At 44.7% G+C, this 18415-nt stretch overlaps 1 protein-coding gene across 1 annotated transcript in view; it reads left to right on the forward strand.

Annotated features, from left to right (window-relative positions):
- The window catches only part of PTPRJ (protein tyrosine phosphatase receptor type J), a 140673-nt gene that overhangs the window by 96570 nt on the left and 25688 nt on the right, over nt 1-18415 (forward strand). Inside the window, exons 2-9 of the mRNA XM_016146595.2 lie at nt 2340-2361; nt 4817-5077; nt 7377-7613; nt 8726-8941; nt 11353-11619; nt 12718-12978; nt 16161-16418; nt 17121-17399. Of these exons, the coding sequence (XP_016002081.2) occupies nt 2340-2361; nt 4817-5077; nt 7377-7613; nt 8726-8941; nt 11353-11619; nt 12718-12978; nt 16161-16418; nt 17121-17399 (1801 nt within the window). The remainder of the gene's footprint in view (nt 1-2339; nt 2362-4816; nt 5078-7376; nt 7614-8725; nt 8942-11352; nt 11620-12717; nt 12979-16160; nt 16419-17120; nt 17400-18415) is intronic.

Genomic DNA, 18415 nt, shown 5'->3' on the forward strand with positions numbered 1-18415 from the left:
ATGTTGTGATTTTAATTTCTGGAAACTTGCCTTTTCACTGTGATGGTGAACCTTGCACTTTCATCTCAAGAGCGCAGAGCTCTTGGTTACGTTGTCCCGTGTGAAGATCATGAGCAGTCAAGTGTCCACCGAGTCTAAGATGGGAAGGGCGCAGCTGGAAACGTGCGGACGCCCCCTGCCTTTTTGGGCGTCTCCGTCTCACTTCTCTCAGTGAATGGTTCCTACCCCTGGGCTCCGTCCCTCTCTCCTGCTGTGGCGTGGGCCACCGACCTCCCTCCCTCCCTCTGCCCTGAGCCCCCTTTAGTTCCAGGCCTTTAGCACAGCGCTGCCCACGTTGGCATCGAGAATTGTTTGTTCAAGGAGTAGTCAGGGCTTTCTACCCCAAATTACCTATTTACAGACATGTCTGATTTCCCTTACTTTCCTATAAACAGTTTTGAGGGTTGAGCCCGGAGCTTTAGTGTTTTTAGGTGATGTTTGGATGACTAAATGGATTCCAGTGCATAGAGGCACATACAAAGAGATAACAGCATTACAAGGAGCTGGGACGTGTCATCCTAGAGTCATGAGATTATGTGGTTTAATGTTTTCCAGCTCCTTGGCCAAAAATAAAAAAAATGCTGCCTTGAGCTACTTGTCTAGCAAGCAGCTCATTGTTTCCCCCCCTCTCTCCTGTGATCCATCCTGGACAGTGTGGATTGATGCGTAGTGCACTGGTTGAGGGGTGGGGCTGGGCGCAGGAAGATGAGGTTAGGCCTGGGATGATGAGGGCTTGAGAGTGGAGTGGGTGGTGGGGATGGAAAGTTTGAGAGGTGGGGGCGGGTAGGAAAGGAGAATCAACAAGACGTGGGCCCCACTGCAGGGAGCGCGGAGAGAGGGAGTACAGGATGCCTCTGAAGACTGGCGCCTGGGCCACTGGGCCACGGGATGGGGAACATGCTCTTCCTTCTGTCCCTCTAACCCATGAGATGAAAACCAGTGTTGTCTTTGTCTGGGCTGGAGAATCAGGCTCCTGGACTCAGCCGGCCTTGGCCTTACCATGGGACCTTGGGGCTAGTCTCACCCCGCCGCCCCCACCCCTCCCTGCTTGGGCCTTAGGGATTGCCTCCTCTCCAAAACGAGAGGCTCAGTCTTTTTTTCAGCGGCGTTTATTGAGTGCCTACGGTGTGCACTCTTCTAGGCATGGGGCAGAGATGAGGTTTCTATTCTTGTGGAGTGTACATTTTGGTTGAAGGAGCCTGATAATAATAACTGAGGTAAACGCTGAGGAAGAAACACACTGCTGGTGCGATGGAGAGTGAGGGGCACTGACTTCCACTGGTTGGTTGGAGGAGGACTCATTGAAGAGGTGGTATTTTAGGCTGTGCCACAGGGTGATCTGGGGCAAAGTGTTTTTGGAGAAGGGAATAAATACAGAAAGGCAAAGGCCCTCAGGGGAAACCAGCTTCAAAAACACTGTAAAGCACGTGTATGTGTGTGTGTGTGTGTGGAGGGGCGAGATCAGAGGGGCAGGTGGGCTGTGGCTCAGGGTGTTGGATGCTAAGTGTGATGGGAGGTTGGAGGACATTTTTTTCTACTGGGGTCACTTTTGATTACTTTTGCCTTCATGGGGACCATTTGAAAAATGCTGTTAACCAAAAAAGGTGTGTGTATGAAACAATAGAACCCACAACTTGAATGATTTTAGGCTTTTAAAGTATGGGGAAATATTTTATGGATCACGATGACTATCTTTGAGGATTCCCAGGGACCCAGAGATGGCAGGCAGATAGAGACATTGTCAACTAAACAGTCTTTGAGGTCCCTCTGTTTCAAATGTGTATTTGTCCCAAAGCTGTGTGCCATACGATTAAAAAAAAATTACTACCACCTATTGATAGAAGGAATAAGATGAATTTTTACGCAGTGAAAATCCCACACCCACTGGGTTTCTTCTGTCCCATATCTAGCTTTATACTCTGCGGTGGAGACCTGAGAATGTCTCTGGGCATGGCCCTCCCTGCCTTTTATCTGGCCTGGGGAAGTCCGGATGCTGTGTCTGTGTCCTCCTGTCTCAATTCATGATGCAGTCACAGGAGGGAGCGTTGCAGTATGGGATGTGTCTGTGGGGAAAAACATTGGGAAGCCATTGTTTGTAACGGACCTGCCACCCTTACACCGAGTTACGCCGAGTTTCCGTGGTCAGTGTCCCCACATATTAACCCGAGCCAGCAGGCCCTTCCCTAATGGTCTTCTTAGCACCCTGCCCGCATTATTGAATTCCCAGCTGCTTTATTTCTGATTTGCATTTTCCGTGGCTGAGTGAATCGGCTGACTTCCGTTTTCTTTTTCTGTTACAGATTTTGTGTGCAGGTGACTCCGGTGAGTACCACTTCCCTCTCCACTCTTGTGTTGTTTGCTACTGCCCCCTGATGGTCACAGTGACATTGACAGCGATATAAAAATTGCAGAAAATGCTAATTGGTTAAAACTCGCTTCGTTTCCAATTTTTCTGTAGTTGTGGGGCGAGGGTGGGAACGGCAAGTGATAGAAAAATTCAATCAATTGTGTAACCTGGACAAATAAAAAATTTATATTTTCTTTGACCCCCCAACCTATATCCATGGTCATTAAAAAAAAAAACAAACTTGATTGAAACTATGATGTGGTATGATTTATATTAGTTTTATATGCTATGATCCCATAAGTATTTCCTTGGGTCACTGCATTGCCTCATGATTTACAAAACGGTGTACACAGTTTGTATAATCTTTGGAAAGCCAGACAGCCACCTGTATATTTTACTTTCCTGCGGAGGGCTGAGTCCCACTTGCGAACTTGTGCTGGCCTCTTGAAGTCCTCCCTGGTCTGTAGTAAAATGAGAAGAATAAGGATATGATAGTAAGTTTTCATGAAGCTAAATTTGTACACAATTCATTAAATGGTGTATTTGAGATCAGATTCTCTGAGCTTCAACAGTTAAAAGCAACTACTTCTCAGAGCTCTCTTCCGATTCTCAGCCCTGTTGCCTGGGTGGAGGGTGTCCTGGTTCTTGAGAGCTGTTCTCACACTGCCATCCTGCCTGCTCTTTGAGTAGTACTATCACAGCCCAACGGTCACGAGTGTGGACTTAGAATCAGAGACCCAGGTTTGCTTCCCAGATCTGTCAGTTTCTAGTTCTGTGACCCTGGGCAAGTCATTGATCCTCTTAGGCCCCAGTTTCTTCATCTTTATTAAAAACAAACAACCCCACACATACACATGTTTTAAAACCATATTTTAAAACGTGCTTTACTATCTGCACTATTGAAACTTAAGAACCTGCTCTTCTAAAAACGTTCCCAAAATTTCTGTATGAATCAATAAATAAAATTTAGTTCTTACCACGTTTCTCCTTTGTAAAAATAGTGCTACAGCCTTCCTCATGAAGCTCTTGTGAAGCATAAATGAGCAAAGTGTGTGCGCAGCACCTGGCACCGGGCCTGGGACACAGTCTGCCCCAGATAGGGCTGCTGTCCTCGCTGCTCCCACCGCTATGACGGTCGTTATTGTCCTATAGCCCTCCTCACCAGCGTCAGCGTTGACCGTAAATTGTTTTGTATCCCTTACCTTCGTCAGCGTCAGCGTTGACTGTAAATGGCACCACAGCGATAACCTGCTACTCTGACCCTATGAACTTGTCACTCTATAAAGAGGAAGGTCAAGCCCGGAGGAGCTTCCTAGCATGAAGTTTATTGGGCCACAAGACTTTCTTTCTTTCCAGCCTGTTCCCTTTTCCTTTCTGTCGTTTCCTCTCCTGCCCTTTTTCATGGACTGAGTACATGTTTGCCTCTTCCAGGTGCCAGGTGAGGCACACTGTCCGTGTGAAGGTCATGTGCATGCTGAGGTGTTGTTATTGTACCGTCTTTTCCGGGGACAATCTGTAGGTCCTTAGAAGGGCCTTATTGCTGGTGCTGCCTCTTCTGTCGGTCATTGTCATTGCTCAACCTTGAATGTAATTAGGGTGCACGCAATTCGAAGTTTTAGTTATTGTTAATAACCATAATAACATTCATTGTTTATGATCCTGTGCACCTATAGTTCCACAGAAGACAAAGGTGAGGTTCAAGAGAGGTGAGAAGACTGAGGAAAATCACATGACTAATGACTAGCCGGTTCGGGCTCTGTACCCAGAGTTTAAAAAGGATCCATATCCAGTGGCCTTGTTTGCCATATCGTGATGCCTTAATAACTATCCTTATGTTTAGTATAGTACATTAGAGCTGTCGACAGAGGAACCTGAGACTGAGAGGTTCGAAGGGACTAATTCCAGGTTAGACAACTAAGGAGGGAGCAGGTCCTTATGTCCAGGTCTGGATGCCAAGATCGCTTCTTTTCTCTTTATGCTCTTCTGTCCCTTGCCAACCGTATGCCAGGAAACTACAGAGCTTCCTCCTGATAGCAGAGGCTGGCAAAAAAGTTATCACGCCATATACACCTCTCCACTCACAGTATTTTCTGAGAATCAGGAGAGAGACTCACTTGGCATCTTAAATCTCTGTAACAGCTTCTATGTAGATTTAACACGTGTATAGATCACAGTCAACATGTCAACCTCTACCATTTGTCTGCTTTAAAGCCTCCTGTTTTCATGAACACACGTCATACATACATGTATATGTGTCTCAATGTATTTTGTTGGAGGGAATTTCAGGAGGCAGTGTAAAGAGAAACGAAATTCTGTGATTGCAAACTTTACTTCTGGAAAGTAGAATATAGGGTGATCTTTACTCTTACCTTTCTTTTCTAAATATATTTTTTCTTTCTTTTTTTTTTTTTGAAAAAAATATTAAAACAGGGCCCAGTCCTGTGTTTGACATTGAAGTTGGTTCCATCAATTCAACCAGTGTGCACCTGATGTGGAAAAACAACGACACATCTGCCTCTACTTACACGTATAGAGTAGAGAGTAAGGAGGAAAACGGGCGTCTGATTACTGTTCTAAATGAAACAAACGTTACCATCGCAGACTTAAGTCCCGCTACTTCATATATGTTCTCCATCACCCCAGAAATAAACAATGTTTCTGGACATGCCAGGTTCATAAATGTCACAACAGGTAAGTTGACTAGTGACTGGGAATGATCATGAACCATTCCTTCTCATCGTACATTCTAAAACCTTGTCCATTCAAGTTGCCTGTAGGAAAGATTGGTTTTCAGTAACTGTGGAAGAGAAAAGATTCTGTGTTGTTTCAAGCCCAGGAGTTCAGGTGGTTGGATCAGTCAGTATTAAGATCCTATGTGTTTTCTGATCTTTTAACTAATTTAAACTGTTTGGTTTTAAAAGTCTTTTATTATTATTGCTTAATACTTTTCTGCTAAGACCTAGGAGCAGAGACCCCATTAGAAATCTCTCTTGGTGTCACTAATTGCAGGAAAGTTGACGCTGTGCTTATATTCCCAGGAGTTTCTGCCAGGCATGAAATTTTGGTATATTTCATAAAGGAATGTGTGTTTCAAATTAAATAAGAGCCTAGTGACATTCAGTTAAGCTTAGATTTTCTAACGTAGCTTACATGTTAATACCTTAGCCACCTGTTATAGCTACAAATTCAGTTCTTTTTTTTTTAAGCTTAAAAGAACCAAAAATATAAAAAAGAAATGAGAAACTCTTTTTAAGCTGAGAAGAGGCAAAAATTTAAAAAAGAGGCGCTCTCTTGGTTTTCCGATTGGGAGATGTGATCTCATTGGCTAGGGAAGGCCATGCAAGCCTGACCTCTTAGAGCCCATGGTGTGAAGTGACTGTCTCGGCTTCTGCACGTGGAGTAGGCAAACACTAAACCAGTGGGTTTCAACCTTTTTTTAAGCCAGGAAACTATTTCTTTAACAAAAATATTTTAAAAACCCAAAAACACGAAACACAAAACTGGAGAGAGAAGAGCTGAGGGATGGGGTAGCTGAGGGACCATTGGAAAACTCCCAGAGTTCTTCAGAGCACAGTTTTAGAGGGAAAAAACCCACAGTAAAACTTTACTATATTAAATTTTGAAAGAGAAGAGATGAGGGAAAGGGCAGAGAGGAGAGAGAAGAGAATGAAGGAGGAGAAAGAAGACAGAATTTGGAAACGGGGATGGGGACAAGGCGATGCATAATTGGTGACTTTGGGGAAAGTCAGGAAGAGGCGGCCGGAAGCGCTCAGCTCAGAGCTCCGCCTTAAAGCCGGCAGGACCAGGCCGTGTTCATCGGTTGCTATTTATTGAGCACGTACGTGTGCTTAGCTGCCCTTGATACGTTATTTTGTCCTCACAGTAACGCCGAGGGTTTCTGCTCTGTCTGCAGCATCCTCTGTGCTTGCATGTGCCTAAAGCTTAAGGTGACAGTGGAAGAAGCTGTAATGCTGAGCAGTTGTTTCCTCTGAGGTCCCATAGTTACAAAAGTGGTGGGAACCCAGGGGGTCTGACTCCTGAGCCACAGGGTCATGGGTATTTATCACAGGTACCCAGAGTCATTGAGCTGGCTAGTTTATTGATGTTCCATTAACAACAACAACAACAACAACAACAACAACAACAACAATAACATGTGAGTGACCCAATTTAGAAATCTTTGCATCAGAAACATTTGCTATGCAGAATAGAAGCGTGGAGTGGATCAGCTTGCTTCAGAGCTGGATGGCGACTTGCAGTCATCTCGGCCAGCGCCTTCGCGGTCAGCCACCTGCGGACCTCCGGCAGGGTTTCCGCTCTGTCTGCCGCACTGTCGGTGCTTTTGTGAGCTGAAGGCTGGAGCCCTGGCTTCCGGGGATGTCACGTGGTGTGCGTTCTAGAGCCGGTCACCCCACCTCTCTGTATCTCCATAGTCTCGTCTTAAAAATGAAAGGGGTGGATGTCATTTGGCTGAAATGGTTCCATTTATTTCACCAACAATTAAATAAGGTGATGAAAAGAATGGTGGAGGGAGAGTATAGAGGCAAAAAAGATCCCCTCACAAGGGTGAGCTCCTGAGTGGGAATATCTTGGTATTGCAGAATAATTTTATTTGCACTATCTGGACCTTTAGATATAGCAAACAATCACTTTGTTTTGTGCTTTGTTCCTAATGTCTAAAACAAATATAATTAAATGCTGCTGTCTGGAACGGACAGATTAGAAGACCGTCAAATCACTGTTGGACGTCATTGTCTTGGGGAATAGTGCAGATCCTAAAAAATTTTGGCCTTAGGGTTTATTCTTTTGTCCTCTTTTCTGTATAAACAAACCAACAAACAAATAAACCCCTGCCCCTCCCCCCAAACTGTGAAATGATAGGATTGACTAGAATCTGATATAAAAGAAGTATTTCTAGTAGGTCATTCTTAATGAAAGCTGATTGTAGATATCTTGTTTCATCAATGTCTGTTGTATGTTTTTAAAATAGAGCCCCTTCCAGTTTCTGGTCTTCACGTGGTCTTTGTGGGTGTGACGAAAGTTACTCTTGCCTGGAAAAATGATAATGGCACTGCCGCCTACCGGATGCTCCTTGAAGACACTGGAAGCCATAAGGAGTTGGTCAATATTTCAGGCCTGAAGCCAGGGAGTCAATATAGTGTCACCTTGCATCTTTTAGAGTCACATGAGACACAGAGAGAGTCCCTGGTTATAGGAAATGGCTCAGGTGAGTTACAAGGCTGTGCTTCCTATCTGCTTTATGGTTTTGGCTTCCAGTTTTTAAAAATATTGTTCTTATATTTGTATAGAGTTTTAGGATTTATAGAAGGTCCTCTTCCACTTTTTAGTTTGACTCCACGCCTGTATGAGGAAGGACGGAAAATGGTCTGATTTTATCGGTCAGCGCATTGGGGCGATGGGGCTTGAAACTTTTTTGAGTCTGACATCCAGGAAGGTAGCCAGCCCCGTTAGCTTTTCACGCTTTCGGTTGAACAAGTGACAGATGTGTTAACCCAAGTAGGGCTGTTGGAAGGAACTCACCACACCTCCTGAGAAAAACGTTGCTTTTCTGGCAGACGTCTCCTGCGCTGGAGTAGACGTTTGTAGATTTATAGCATTTTCAGGGGTGGCTCTGTGAATTCACAGAAATAGGTACCCCATCTCCATTTTACACACAAGGGAGCAGAACTACAAAGTGGATGTCAGGGTTCTTGATCGCAGGCGACGGAAACAAGACTCTCAGTAGCTTCGACCAGAAGAGCAACTATTGCCTTGCGTGTATTTCCCCACCATGGGCAGCAGGCTTTAAAGCAAGACATGAGGCGACTCTTACCTCTTCTCCTTGCTTCGTATTTTCTGTCATCTTCGTTCTCAGAGTGGCTCCCTCCATGCAATTCGAGGAGAAATGGCCCCCAGCGGTTCCCATTTTACCCCTGTCAGCCAGGTTCTGGACCAGGGGAACAGTTCCTTGACGGGCTCTGACAAGCCACGTTTGAGTTATGTGGCTGTTCCTGGAAATCCACTTTAGGGGTTGGGTGAGAGAAGATAATTTCCTGAAAGGCGGGGAAGAGAGGCGGACAGCTGAGTTTGAAAGAGAAGCACAAGTATCTGTGGTGCAACCAGGAATGAAAGTACAAAGTGAAACGTCTGCTCCCGTTCGGGGCCTTTTCAGGTGGATGTGTCTCTCTGGGGCAAGAGGGGCGCAGACACTTGCGGAACGCCAGCTGCGGAGCCTGCCTCGTGTCATCTCGTGGGGTGGGGGGACGGCAGAGACACGGAGAGGTGACAGGGATGTGCCTCGGTTGTCGTTAATGTCCTCGTCTTTTGTGTGTGAAACAGACGCCATCAGCACAGAGGGGTCACCCAGGAGCCCTGCTGCCCCTGTTTACAATTACACCCTTGAATCTGAAGACACATCCTCTGTCGGTGCTCCGACTGGCGACATGAAGGTCCTGATCCTCAGGTTAAAGTCTGACACAGAGTACAACGCCACTGTTTATTCGCAAGCACCCGATGGCACAGAAGGACAGCCCCTGGAGATAGGATTCAGGACAGGTATGCTGGGTTTTGTACAGTGGGTTCAGCCAGAGTCTCGAGCACAAAGTTTTGCGCTCTGTGATTCTGGTTCTGAGTTAGCTCTTTCCTCACACGCGGCTCGTTCTGTGGTCGGAGGGCGTTTTCTGGAAGAGATTTTGGTCATATCCGACCTAATGAGATTCTTCCTAACCCAGCGGCCAAGACTCTTCTTCCGCTGAGCTCGGGGCGGCGCGGTGACGGCTGCCGTGTGCTGCCTCGTGCCTTTTCCATCCCTCTGCACGTGGGCCAATGGGACACGCGGCTGTAACGTTTTCCCCCTATAAACTGATACGCATTTTATCAGTGTTGGTTATGTATCTTCCCCTCGAGATGGGAGAAGGGGTTTCCTCTTTCGGCCTGACCCTGGAAGGCGGTGGGCCAGTCTTTCTGTCGAACCTCGTCAACGTGCACGTTGCTGCTTTCTACCTCTCCTTGGTCAGCTCTTCCGCTCTGGAACTTGGCCAGTATTTGGGGGCTTTTTGGATTGGTGCTGAAGGGAGAGGAAAAGAAATGCCTGGTCCCTACCTTCAGGGAGTTTCAGTATGGATAGGGACTCAAGACAAGCCTACTTGGAGAAGCACACGGCCAGGCTCCGGGGGTTCAGGAACAGATGCTGCACGGCGTCGTTCTTGGGGGCTTGGTTGCAGGCAGCATGACCCGACTCTGAGCGTCTTGTCCAAAAGTATGTCTTTTCTGAAAGGCTGCTGTAGACCCACAGAACGCAAGGGGTGGGGGCTGGAGGACCAAGGACAGAGCACAGACTAGTGTCTCTGAAACCACACGGCTGGACCATCCTGGACTTGGTGACACTCCCTCAGGATGCAGAGTCCCGAGATAGAAAAAGTGTCACATACCAGCTTTCTGGACTTATGTGCTGGGGAAGAGACACACAGTCCCCTTAGTGTCTACATGGGCGACAGTTACTTCCTCCCACTAAGGAGAGGGGGCGCTGCACTGGGAACACGCGGCCACTGTCCACTGTAGCTGCCCTTTACGCGCTATGGGCGTTGGAGAGCTGGAGCACGATTTTTATGCCAAATCCTCTCCTACAGAGTTTGAACTGTCTTTGAAGAGAGAGTAGGATTTGGAAAAATGGAGAGGAGGTGGTCATGTCAGTTGAGCAAAGGTCATGAGCCAAAGTGCAGACAGTGGCCACTGAAGGGTAAAGGTGGAGAGGCCTTTGGACCTCAAGGACCCTGATAATTCCCGAGGGGTTGATTTAATTCCTGGAGAAATGTTATTTGTGTGTTTGGGAGTTGTCTCCCTCTTTGGGAGACGGAGGTCAGGGCACGCTGTAGATGACTTGGGAGGCAGTTACTAGCCTGGCCGTATTGCTTGCACAGGGCTAGAAAATTTGGGCGAGAAGCCAGTGACAAGGCCTGTCTGTAAGCAACTGTTGCTTCTCTGGGTATCCACACTGGAGGAGAGTTCACTTGTGCCCTCCTTCCTTCCTTCCTCTTCTACTGGTGATGCTCATGTGTGGGTGAGGGGGTGATGAGGCAGCTGTAGGAAAGGCCACTTGGGGACCTCCAGTGACTCAGCAGGTTGGCAGGTAGGAGGCTCTGGGGGAGGAGGACGTGGCGTCTAGAGGGTGGGTAAGGGGTGAGGAGGAGGGGGAGTACGTTGACCAGGGCAGGGGTGCTGTCCTACACACAGGATGCTTGTACAGGAAGGTGAATGGGGCTGAAATCTAGTTTGTGGGCTCTCACCAAGCCACATAGCGTAGGACTGGGTCTGTCCGGAGGAGGAGCCCTATGCCTGATTTGTTAAAAGGGGTCAGATGATTAGTATGGGCCTGGGTCCCTGCTTTTTAATGCAGTTTGAGCAGAATTAAAGCAATAGTGATTGCATCTTAGATTCTTGGTCACAGGGATATACACATAGTCTGGTTCGTGTTGAGCTGTCCTTGATAAATAATAATTATAGAAACCTTAAATCTCTCTATATGGTATATGTGTACGTATACGTATGTGCGTATACACATACAAACTTGCATACATGTACACACATGCATACATGCACATGTATGTACATGTATTGTGTCAAACCTTTGAGTGTGTGCTTGAGTACTTTCCTGGGTCGCCCCCGCTCCTGGGGCAGGGCACATGTGGTGTCCGTGTTATCGTTGGAGGAGTCCACTGCATCTCTAAGGGTCAACTCACAAGACAAACAGGAGGAGCTCTGCGGTTGCAGTTGGCCAGGGTGGAGGACGTTGCCTGACTTGCTGGGACCCCCATCCATTTGCGTGTGTTGTGTTTGTGAGTAAGTGGTGTGGAATAGGACCACTCGCTAGGAGTGTTTCTTAGACTAGATGACATGCCCTGAGGACGGCTTCTCTCTTTCTGGCTTGATCATTCTGGTTACTGTTAACTCCTTTTGTGTCTTCACAGAGTCCAGTGAAGTTTTGGACATTGAAGCTGTAAACATCAGTGCCACGGGCATGACTCTGACCTGGAAAATCAATGATGATGAGCCGTCTTCTCTCTACACCTTTAAGATACACGTTGCCGGGGAGACCGATTCCCTCAACCTCACTGTCAGCGAGACTCGTGCTGTTATCACGTCACTCAGCCCGAGCACCTTGTACAACGTCACAGTGCGTCCTTTCCTTAATGGCAGTGCCGAGGGCATACCCGGCTTCCTCCAAGTGTACACCCGTGAGTTCACGTGTCGTTCGCTAACTGTTCTTGCCTGTGTGCTCTGCACCGTGCCCAGATACTAGACAAGACTCCTCAAGGAAGGCGCAGCTGGGTATGTGGGCCCGCAGGACTCTTACACTCAGGATGTGCGACATGGTAACGGTGATGATCGTTGCCTGACCCTACCCAACGCCGTGTGACTTACTTTCCCTGCTCTGTCTCTGCGAACTTAATGTTCGCAGCCCTGTGACGTGGTTGGCATTAGCCTATTTTATGGATGAGGAAGCCAAGGCTGATATCACACTCGGCAAGTGACAAGTGGGATTAGACAGTTGTCTCGACTCCAACCTGTGCTCGTAATGACCAAAAAAGAATATCCAGGTTCTTTTTGTCTGCAAAGAAGAACCCGGATATTCATGTCCCTTTGTCCTTAAGATGCTGACGTAATAATGGAGCAGGGCACAGCCATGTCTGTCTCATCCTTTGCTTACTTTAACTGTCCCATGAAGATAAGGTGATAGACAACATATTAACGGCTTTCTATTCCAAAGAAGATCCATAATTTAAACTAAAACAATAATGGCATACCGGTTAGAATAACACTACAGTAATATTGGTATTGCAATTGTTTTTGTGGCAGATACGATATGTTTTACATGAGAAAACCGAGCTGAACAGTTTGCCCAAGGCTGCAGAACTAGCAAGTCACAGAGCAAGGACTTGAACCCAGAGTGCTTGGCTCTGGACCCAAGGCTCGTCCCACAGAATGCTTTACTCGAGTGTCCGTGCCTTCGCAGGAAGCACACTGTCAGAGGACAAGGCCCTACTTCAGGGCCTGAGCCCTTGCCCACAGGGTTCACACTGCCTCTCATTTCCTGTGAATGATGGTGCACAGCCTAAGCAAGCAGTTTCTGTACTCCCGTAAGCCACCTGTTCTCTCATTGGCCAAAATACCAGTTTCTGAGGGGCTCGTGTGTAGGTGATAATACAAAGGAGAAATATAGGTCAGGTGTCCCAAGTATCCATTTCATCTCTATAAATATTTTGTGAAGTTCAGTCGCCCTTGTCTTCTGGAGAAATAGATTCTTAATCTAGTCATTTACTTTCTTCCCTCAGGTCCTGGTCCAGTTTCTGACTTTCGAGTGACAAATGTCAGCACCAGGGCTATCGGCTTAGCTTGGAGCAGCAACTACTCAGATTTCTTTAAGATACTCATCACACAGGACGGAGGTGGAAAGCCTCCGGAGGAAAAAACCACCAGCCAAAGTAGTATTGTCATCGAGGGCTTATTCCCTGGAACCAAGTATTGTTTTGAAATATTTCCACAAGGACCAAATGGGACTGAAGGGGATCCCCAGACACTTTGCAGTACAACTGGTAAGCAGACAGGCTGTGCGTCCTGTGAAACAGTGATGCTTCTTAAATGCTGATTTATAAACGTTGGGTTTTCCAGATAACTGTTTTTCTTTGAATTATCTAAAAAAAAAAATCTTTAAAAAATTTACGACAGTAGTGCATATTCATTTTTATAAAATATAGATAAGGGAAAAGAAAAAAAATCACATATAAACCATCAATCAGAAATAGTCACTGGTAACTTTCGATGTTTTACAATTTTAAGATATAGGTGTATATATAAATACACATACATATACATATATATATATTACAAACATGGAAGTCATTCTGTACATGTGGTTTTGTAAACTGCTTCCCCCACCCCACATATCAGTTTATTATGAACATTTCTCTCTGTCAACATAAATATTTCTATATTTCTGCAGGATAATTTTCATACCTTCCTGTCATTCCATTGTCTATATCAGGGGCCAACAGATAATAATGGTCCATGGGCCAAATCTGGCTGACCGCCTGTTTGTGCTAATAAAATTTTGTTGGAACACAGCTGTGTCTGTTTGTTTATGCACTGTCTATGGCTTCTTTTGTGCTAGAATGAATAGTCGCAACATAGACTATGTATATGGCCTGCAAAGCCTCATAGAAAAAGTCTGCTGACCTCGGGCGAGTTCAGTGGCTTTCAAAGTATGACCCAGGGATCTCTGGGAATCCCCCTAGATTTGTCCAAAGGGTCTGCGAGGTTATTATTAGCATCATAGTAAAATGTTATTTGGCATTTTCACTCTCATTCTCTCATGATGAGTGTACAGTGGAGTTTTTCAGATGCTGTATGACTTAGGATGGCATCATCACTCTGACAGCTAATGGAATGTACGCTTATGTATTCATTTTTAAAGTAATTTAAAATTTTTTCAATTATAGTTGACATACAATATTACATTAGTTTTAGATGTACAACACAGTGATTAACATTGATATAACTTGAAAAGCGATCACCCTGATAAATCCAGTACCCATCCGACACCGTACCTAGTTATTACAATATTACTGGCTATATTCCTTATGCTGTACTTTACATCCTCATGACTATGTAATTACCAATTTGTACTTCTTAATCCCTTCTCATTTCTCATCCACCCTCCATCTGGCAGCCATCAAAATGGTCTTCACATCTATGAGTTTGTTTCTATTTTGTTTGTTCTTTTAGTTTGTTCTTTAGATTCCAGGTATAAGTGAAACCATATGGCATTTGTCTTTCTCTGACTTACTCCACTCAACACAATGCCCTCCAGGTCCATGTTGCAGATGGCAAGATTTCATTCTTTTTTTATGGCTGAGTAATATTCTATTGTATATATGTACCACCTCTTCTTTATTCATCCACTGATGGACACCCAGGTTGCCTCCATACTTTGACCATTGTAAATAGTGCTGCAATGAACATATGGATTCACATGTTCCTTTGAAGTACTGTTTTGGGTTTATTTGGATAAATACCCAGAAGTGGGATTACTGGGTTCTTCTTTGTCTCTTGTCATAGCCTATTTTTGTCCAGTACAAGTATTAATATCCCAGCTTTATATTGTTTGTTTATTTTCATTTTCATGAAATATCATGTGTGTCATTCGATCTGAAGTGAATCTCTTTTAGGCAGCACATGTAAGGGTCTTGTTTTTCTTGTTATCCATTCAATTACCCTATCTTTTGTTTGTAACATTTAATCCATTTATATTTAAAGTAGTCATTGAAAGATATGTAGTTACTGCCATTTTTTTATTTATGTTTTTGAACTTTTTTATCTTTCTTCTTAAAGAATTCCCTCTAATATTTCTTTCTATACTGATTTGGTATTGATGGAATTCCTTTAGCTTTTTCTTATCTGGGAAGCTTTTTATCTATCCTTTAATTTGAAGTGATAGCTTTTTCGGTTAGAGTAATCTTGGTTGGAGGCCCTTGCTTTTTATCACTTCGAGTATTTCATACCAATCCCTTCTGGCCTGCAAAGTTTCTGTTGAAAAATCAGCTGACACTCTTATGGGAGTTCCCATGTAGGTAACTAATTGATTTTCTCTTGCTGCTTTTAAGATGCTCTCTTTGTCTTTAACCTTTGGTATTTTAATTATGATGTGTCTTGGTGTGGGCCTTTTTGGGTCCTTTGCCACGTTAGGGAAGTTTTCTGTCATTATTTCTTCAAATAGGTTTTTAATTCCTTACTTTCTCTCTTCTTTTTCCAGTACCCCTATGATACAAATGTTGGTACATTTGATGTCCCAGAGGTTCTTTAAACTGTCCTCATTTTTTTTGGATTCTTTTTTCTTGTTGCTGTTCTGATTGGGTGTGTTCTGCTACCTTATCTTCTAAATTGCTGATTCAATCCTCTGCTTTCTCTAATCTGTTGATTCCCTCAAATGTTTTCTTCAGTTTGGTTATTGTATTTTTTATTTCTGACTGGTACTTTTTAATGTTTTTCATCTCCATTTGTTTAAATTAATTTTTTATGGTGACATTGATTAACAAAACCCAATAAGTCTCATCTGTACACTTTAACAGTAAAGCATATATATTTACACTGTGTGTTCACCTCCCAGAGTTAGATTTCTTTCTGTCACCACACATTTGACCCCCTTCATGCAATCTACCTCCCCTTTCCATCTGTCCACCTACCCTATGGTAAACACTAGTATATTGTCCATGTCCATGAGTCTCTATTGCTATCTACATTTTTATGCTTTCTATCTCTTTGTTAAAGTTCTCTCTGAGTTCATCTACTTTTTCCCTTCGTTCATTGAACATACTTGTAGCCAGTGTTTTGAACTCTGCATTTGATACATAGCTTTTGTCCATTTTGATGAGTTCTTTTTCTGGAGCTTTGTTTTGTTCTTTTGCTTGGGACATTTTTCTTTTCTCCCCAGTTTGTTCGCCTCCCTGTGTCTGTTTCTATATATTAGGCAGGCCTCTGTGTCTCCCAGTTCTTAGTAGAGTGGGTGAATTGTGAATTTATCTGTGTTATGGGGAAGCCAGACTTTTTGAAAGAACTGAGCATGTGTGTTTCTCACCTAAGTTTTGGAGTTTGCCCTTTGTGGATTCATTTGAGAGTTTGATGGTGAAAGAGTGAGTCTCTGGACAGGCCCTTTGAAATAAGAGTAGACATTATGATGGTCACTCACAGACTTTCTTTTTTCTTCCTCTCCTCTAACCAGACCCCAGTGCAGTGTTTAACATCTCCGTGGTCAATGTCACCACAACCGAAATGACGTTGCAGTGGCAGAGCACAGACGTTGCTTCTGAGTACATCTATCATCTGGACGTAGTTTCCAAGCACAGCTCTAAGCAGGTGAACAGCTCTGTCAACGAGGTCACTCTCCAAGGCCTGACCCCGGGCACCTTATATAATATCACCATTGTTCCAGAAGTGAACAATATCAAGGGAGACTCCAGCACCACTACGCAGTACACACGTAAGTGTCTTAGGGTGCCCTCTGCAGGGAGTATTCTTCATGACGCTTGCGTGGAGGGTGAGATCTAAGCAGTGGCTAAGGAGCAGTTGTTTCTAGGCTCCCGGTTGAATGTGAAACTGCTTAAGCCGAAAACATCAGCCTCAGCAGAGGTTCTGCTCTTCTTATGGGGAACTGGTGCTGAGCCATGTGAACCTGGACTTGTCTCTAGAAGCAGAAAGTGATCCCATAAGCATGACAAACGTAACTGTTCTATTCATTCCTTGGGAATAGAGACTAGAGGAGCGTCACCTTGTCATGTTGGTACTGGCGGATACTGTTCAAGTGAGGAGCTTTGTGTGAAACAGTAAGGGAGGTACTTTGCCAATATTTGATCTAAATAAATATATGGCAGAGATGGTAGTTTGACATATCTTTTTAGTATTTTTTTATTTCATTGATTTCAAAAACATAGGAACTTGTATCTTGGAAATGTATTTCAGATAAATATGAAGTATTAAAAAAAGCGTGAAAAAACTTTAATTCATTTGAGATTTATGTGTATCATTATTTTCTGAATGTCTTTTTGAAAAATTTTCTTTCTAGCCAGCAAATATTAGACTTACTCATTCTTTCCTAAAAAGAGTCAGGTTATTTCAAAATTCAATAAATACAATAGTCCTGGAATTCAAGCTAATTCATGCCTTTTCTGTTTTTTGAATCAAGGGCCCAGCAATGTGTCTAACATTGAAGTAAATTCGAACACCACAGCAGCGACCTTCAGCTGGCAGAACTTGGATGAGGCGTCTTCCACGTACACCTACCACCTTTTTATTGAGCAGGAGGGAAATTCCAGCGAGGCAGCAAAGGTAGTCACAGGCATTGGTGTCACCTATGCCACAGTCACTGAATTAATACCTGGCTCGTGGTACACAGTAAAGATCTTCACCCAAGTGGGGGATGTCACTGAGTCCCTGGAACCTGGACAGCAGTCATTCTGTACAGGTGAGTAGCCCTGGGTGCCTCTCGGACTCCCTGTGTGGTGCTGACCTGGCAGGTAGCTCCTCCCCAGACTTGTTTATCAGCTTTTGTGTGCTGTGTAATAAGAGACGGAGCTCTCCAAGACATCCTGTTAGCTTACTAGTGCTGTTTCGTTGCCCTCATCATTTATTTATTCAACAAATATTTATTGAGCACTTACTACATGTTAGGTACTTTTAAATGACTCAGTCCCTGCCTTCCTGGAACTTTTATTCTGGTGGGGAAGATATAATAAGGTAAATAAGTCATTAGATGATGATTACTGCCAAGGAGAGGGAATAAAACAGGGAATAGGGAGATAAGGTGTTTATTGAGGGTACTCAGGGAAGGCCGTAGTGAAAAGGTGACTTTTGAGCGAAGACCTGAAAGAAATAAAATAGCCAACCATGTGCACATTGGGCATAGAGCATGGCAGGCAGAGGAGCAGCCAGTGTGAAGATCCTGAGGCTGGAGTGTGCCTGTGGCATTGAAGGAAGAGCAGCTGGCCAGCGTGGCAGGAGGGGGTCCATGGGAACAGGAGGGTGAGGCTTGGGAGGTAATTACCGGAGCACAGGTGATGTCTAGGCATGTAGACGATAGTTTGGCTTTTATGCCAAGAAGATGGAAAGGATATTGTTAAAATCCTTTTTTCATTCTTATCTCTCACTGCGAAGAGTGTGCTAAAGCGAAGGGGAGCCCTGTGTTTCGCTGAGGGAGCTTCTGGAGAGTATCCCAGGGACTGTTTCGCAGATGGTTATAAGGACTTCTGCTCACAGTTCTGATTGTGGCCCTTGTACCACCATATTTATTCTCCAGCCTCTTTATATCCATATCTTCCCTTCCTAAGGCCAAGCCACTCAAGTGTGTTCAGGCTGACTTGGAAGGCAGGGGGAGTCTCAGTGGATTAGCCTCCCTGCTAGTGTAGGAGCTGGAACCTTAATGATCTCTGACCTTTCTCATGGAGTGGCTAAAGAAATCCATGCTTCTTTGAGTCACCTCTG

Source organism: Rousettus aegyptiacus, unplaced genomic scaffold (genome assembly GCF_014176215.1).
Source record: "Rousettus aegyptiacus isolate mRouAeg1 unplaced genomic scaffold, mRouAeg1.p scaffold_m13_p_5, whole genome shotgun sequence".
Taxonomy (NCBI): Eukaryota; Metazoa; Chordata; class Mammalia; order Chiroptera; family Pteropodidae; genus Rousettus; species Rousettus aegyptiacus.